The following is a 6045-nucleotide window of genomic DNA, read 5'->3' as shown; positions in this document are numbered from 1 at the left end:
GGGGGGGGGGGGGGTGCAAAATTCTGCCTCGTCACAACATTTATCTGTGTTATAAGATCTATCTGTGTTATAAGACTTGAAGAAACTATCAGATGCCTCCTGCAGGCATGCCGAAATGTAGTTCGATCTGCTTGTTTACTAACAAATTTATCATTATTGTTCCATTTTTTTCGTTTAGACACCGAAGAGGTGGAGAAAAAATTGGCTTTACTTCTGGATGAAGGGTCTAAAATGCCAGCAGATAAAGAATTCTTAACAATTGAGGTACCTGATTACTTCGATGAAAAAAAATTCCAATTGGGTCAAGATGTCTTCAAGAAAAATATATTTACCATGATGATTGCCAAGTTGTCAGGGTTATTGGTATTACTGGCTGTACCTTCAGTTCTTGATATTCTCTGTTTTACCAAACAGAGTGGAACTCCATGTGCTGCATTTCGTCGATATGCTGCTACTATATTACATACATGCATTTGGTATAGGAGTATACCAAATCAAGATGTTGAGTAAGTGAATTTATTGCTAAATATTTCAAAAACTTAATGAATGATGTACACTAAAGGTTGAAATGAAACAATAAACTGTGTCATAAAATAACACTTGTAATAAAACTTCAGCCCATATAATGGGGTCAATCAGAAACTGTTTTCTACAATTTTGTAGTGAACTCATTAGTGTCGGAAATTTTTACAAAATACAGCAGCAACAATAATCTATCATCATCCTATTAGAAAAAGCAGAGCACTGTCATGGCGCCCACCACAAGTGTCATGGCGCAATGCTCATGGGGCATTGTGCATTTATTCAGGGTGAATCCACACGAGCAGTTCCATGAGAATTGACATGGAGAAGTGCATCAACAATCAATATTCTGAAAAGGACAAACGTCGAGACTATCGATATCTCGAAAGTCTGTCACTCTAATTCCTCATTGGTTCAGTCGACTGAGGCGGCTAATTTGAATTTTGAAATCATTCAAATTAAAAATTTTTAATGACGATTTTTATCATTACAGCGCACTGTAGCGCCCGTTTCTTCTCGTCACAAAAGAAAGAGGGCAATGCCTAACGTGGCCAATTTCTTTTACTGAATTGCTTCTTTAATTAAGTCAATGGAAAAGACAAAAACAACCGTAAATTAACAATTCAACAACAGTTGTGGACTCTGCATATTTTTTTCTTATAACTAGGTATAATTGCGCGCATTCCACGCATGTATTTCATAGTATGGAGTGAAAGGAAAAGAAGTATGGAATTTTAAGAAAATAATTTGGAAGTTCTTAGCAGCGAAATAGAACTAAATTGGTGCCTTATTACGTTTTCAATAAAATGGACGGAACTATCCGAGTACGCTATCTGTACGAATTTGTAAACCGTTCGAAATAATCCCGAACGTAAACGCATCGGAGAGAATACCAATATTTTCGAGTTTACGAAATCATTAACATAGTCGATTCCTGTAAGTTATCACAGTAATCATGGAACGATTTTCGCTCGGATCGAAACTCAGAACGAAAATCATGGAACGATCCAGTTCGGAACCAAAATTGGAACGAAAATCTCGAAGCTTTCCAGCTGGGAACGAAACCCGAAACGATAATAGTGGAATGTTTCTTACTTGAAATGAATACTGTGAAAAATTTCTCGCTTGGAACGATGTTATTGCGAAGTTGTTTTAAAGCAGACATAGACTGCCAGAAGAAAGATAAAATTTGATTGACATTTAGGTGCTAATTTTGAGAAGGTTTGTTTCCTCAAAATTACATTCTTTATTACTCTCCTCGAAATTCAACATTACATTTACTGAAAATTTCCGGTTTTTCTATTGACTTTCGACCAAAAGTGGTATGGAAATTTAAAGTTCTGTTCGATTTTTCCCCTAAATTTTGACATTTCGAAGAGAATATGGTCTAAAAGGGTCTAGCCAGATAGGCATGGTGAATCCGCTCCTCGTGAATGTGAAGGCGTCCATTTTCTCATATCTTTATGATCCAAAAAAAATAGAAGTCTTCAGATCTTCAGATCTCTCAAAAAACGTGTTCTTTACATATTTTTTTCTTACTTTGACAATCTTTTTTAAAATTAAAAAAAAATAGAAAAAATCGAAAAAACTAAAAATGCAGAAAACTTTTTTCCGTAATTTTTCTTTACTCAATTCAATTTCTTCATACGTTTCACGTCTTTCATTCCTTACAGACTTTAAGGAAATATTAAGATTACTGCCACATCTGTTTCACATGAAAAATTATTTGAATGGACTACATTAATTTCTCCTAAAATTTCAATGGGACATATCAATAACATTGAATTAAAGGTATCCAAATATTAGAAATTAGTTTTCGAGGATAGTCTTTATTGGCCATGGAGCGGAAAAAGATCCAGCCATATTGATTTTTTCAATATTGTAAATGACTCAGGGCAGACAGTCGAATGATATTCAATCATTGAAATATATGGCAACAGACTAAATGAGAATTGCTACGGATTGAGAAAAGAATTATCGGAGGTTTACATACTTCGATTTATTAATGCTCCGATATCGAAATTGATTGAATGACGTATAATATTTGAAGCTCCGTTTGTTCTGATTGTAAATCGGAGGGAATTGAATTTACCCGAAAAACGAGTGGAACAGTGTTCATCGCTTCTGGTGCCAGTGACATTTATTTTTGGAAACAAATGGTCTTCATTGACTTGACATCTCTATACATATTCTTCGAAGCAAAATCTGATTGTCTGAAAAGCCAAGTTGATGTCCTTTCACTCCCAAAACTTCGACTTTCTCGTTGCCAAATGCTTAACAGGACTTAAGTGGCAGTTGCACTCGCGCTTGAAGATCATTTATTTTTGGTCCCTAGGTTAGGAATATGCTGCTTTATTTCTTACATTCTCATGCAACAAATGACATTTATTTGTTCCAATAAATCACACTTCGGCCTTCTTAATCGATGATTACATTAAAAGATGACTAATTGGTTATTGACTTGTTTCGATTTAATTGCCTTTCAACAGTAACTAGTACTCACAACTCACCTATTGATATCGTTGATGATTGATATAGAATTAAGCATTCATTTCGCATTATCCATAATAGTTTATAGTCAAGTTCTTCTGAAATCACAATTGATCGATAATTCAAATGGCTTTATGGTTTTTTATCCCGTCATTGAATCGTTCGGATATTTCCTTGAAAGCCAATCAAATTAATTTACAATAAATTGTTTCGATCCCAGGAATGACGATCATTTATGTGTGTATCTAATCTTTCAACTGAATAACAAGTGGATGATCCGACACTGAGATATTTTTGGTCATTCAAATACCTTCAACTCGTTACACTTTTGATGGCCAAATTTAGATTAACTGGATCCCCATCGACCATCATGTACCATACTACTTACTGAGAAAACATGTTGCTCGAACAAAAATTAACCCGGAGAATCATCCAGTCACTGAATTCATGAATAACATGAATAAATACTCCATTATCATGCCATCTCGTACCATGTGGCTTAAGACAATCTATCGAACAGAGAAGTCGTCTAATAATTCAACTCACTTATCAACCGACGATCGGAGAAACTATTACTACATTCGAAAGAAACCACAGATAGCTACATTAAATTCTTAGAGATACATGCTATTTTTAAGTATGTCTTGCGACGTAATTTTCGGACGTTCACGGAACCCTCCGTCCATCAGCCCGCCCTCTGGCACCAAAACACCCCAAAATAAAATCAAAATCCAAATGTTAGGCGCCAGGTCATTTAACGGAATAACCACCGTCCAAATCCTTCTCCACTTTCAGCTTCAACTGCTCCAGTAGCTAATCACGTAGAGATTTAAAAATCGGAAGCTGAAAGGGGATGCAACTGGGATTTTCAGCAAAATAAATAGAATATAATATTGACGGAGAGAACAATATTTAATAAAAAAAATTAGTCTGGATACAATAAAAAAAAATTAATTAAATAAAATCCCCTTAAATCGAGTAAGCGTTACAAAACACACAATTTAATTAACATGACGAAATCACTGTCGTCTAGATAGAATCAAACAAATATTTCTGAAGTCAACCGAACAAAATAAAATAAATAAATAATGTTAAAATGGTCAAATGAGTCAGAAATAAATAATTAATAAACAGCCAAGTCACAAGATTGAGTCTTTTGATGTTAATGTCAGTAAAGAAAAAAATTAATTAGTTAAAACAACTGAGTTACGAAACTCGAGTTGTTAGAGTCGGAAAAGTCACAAGATTTAATCAGAAATGAATTCTGTAAATTGTCGAAATAATTCAGTGACTCGAAACAATAACGCGAAAATCGATAAATCTACGTGACCTCGAACAATCAAAATACACGAAATAAATACAAAACTAGAGACAGATAATTCAAAAGTCACGAGACCTTGAAACTACTCAAATCGAAATTGAATTCAATGGCGAGAAAAGAAATGAGTTTTGCGACACAAATTATCGAACAAAAGTCGCAAGAGTACCCAGAGAATTTTAGCTAACAAATTTAACACAAAATAAATCGAAATAATTATCAGAACGAGAGAAAGAGAGCAAAAAAAAAATAATCACTGATTAAAGTGGGCAGAAATTCACTGAGAAAATAATTAACTAACAGTTCCACAGGACTCGGGTGTACGTAACACCAATAAACAAATGAAAATCTCTGCCCACTATATAATAAAATATTAACAAAAGAGATAGAACGGCGACCACGCTCACCCAGATATCCAAAAGATCCTCCAAAGTACAAACGATTTACACGGCTGCGAAATGGCGTCCTTTTAACCCTCGAGCGTCCTTTTTTAAATAAATTTTGACACTAAGTCCTCACAGGTTAACCACCAAACGGAAAGTGATTTTCGTAGACACGTGAAAATTCGCAACAGGTAGGTGACGCGGTGATATTAGATAATGGTGGGGGTGACAACGTCATCATTTACCAATCCCACTCAAACAGACATGCGTAACAGAACAATTAATCATAACGCATGCGCTATTAATTTCAGCAATGCTTAAATCAGTTGATTAATTGTGATTAATCCATATTAACATATTCTAAACGCATCCTAAATAACTTAAAATACACCCTGCGTCCTCCGTTGCCCTGAGAGAAATAATTCTCTCCCATCAATATTGAATGAATATTTGATGATCTCCAACAGCCACGTGCACGAATCTCTGCGTCACTTCCGGTGTCAGGGTGACTGCATTGTAGCTCATCGATCGGCTACATCCAATGTCCAGTCAACCAACAAAATTTTAGTAGCCTGACGACATCTCTGGGCCTCCTGGAGATCCTTAGCGATGTCCTCAGATAGAGCGCAGTGGCGAGTAAATTAATTACAATAAAACAAATAAAATCAATCAAACATATTTTCTTTCTCTCTGCTCAAAACTCTCGCCACTGAAAGTGACTTCCCGTCTGGTGGAAGTCTCAGAAATTGCGAAACGGTCGAGAAATAGTAACGGGTAAAATACCACGTTACAGTCTATAATAATAAGATGCACTTGGAATCAAAATTAAAAATTTCGGAACGTGCAACAAGCCTCTCGGCTATTTTGCACTCTGCACTTGTCAGCCGCCTAGTCCACAGGTGTAAGTATATAGGCCCTTCAAGCAAACTCATAGGGCCTTTTTATACCGTGCCTATCAACATACATTTCCTTGATGCAAGTGGTCACAAAGACATCTCATCGGATCTCATCAAGACCACTAAATCTAGTGCCTAGGTGGTGCGGGTTCTCCTCCGTTAGTCCGCAGTCCAGGCAAGTAGGATCACTTCCTCTGTCTATCTTTGCCAAGTATGAAACTAGGGGCCAATGACCAGTGATAAGCCCCACCAACAACCGGAGCTTTATCCAGTTCAGTCTGACAGCGTTTCAGCTAGCCTTTTCGTGGGGTCACGTAGAAGGGTCCTTGTGTGTTTGGCGCCCTCCTCAGAATGCCAGCTCTGTCCAATCCCCTCTCCGCTCGTTTCCGGATCATATCCTGGAGAGAGTCTATGTGTACATCCACCACGTCCTCCC

General features: G+C 36.5%; 1 protein-coding gene across 1 annotated transcript in view; it reads left to right on the top strand.

Annotated features, from left to right (window-relative positions):
* LOC105272435 (uncharacterized) overlaps positions 1 to 579 on the top strand; it is a 19497-nt gene extending 18918 nt beyond the window's left edge. The window contains exon 2 of the mRNA XM_011314577.1: positions 179 to 579. Coding sequence (XP_011312879.1) covers positions 179 to 510 — 332 coding nt within the window. The 3' untranslated portion in view covers positions 511 to 579. The remainder of the gene's footprint in view (positions 1 to 178) is intronic.
* Positions 580 to 6045: the final 5466 nt, after the last annotated feature.

The sequence above is a fragment of the Fopius arisanus genome, unplaced genomic scaffold, assembly GCF_000806365.1.
Source record: "Fopius arisanus strain USDA-PBARC FA_bdor unplaced genomic scaffold, ASM80636v1 scaffold00174, whole genome shotgun sequence".
Classification (NCBI taxonomy): Eukaryota; Metazoa; Arthropoda; class Insecta; order Hymenoptera; family Braconidae; genus Fopius; species Fopius arisanus.
This window is presented reverse-complemented; position numbering and strand designations above follow the sequence as displayed.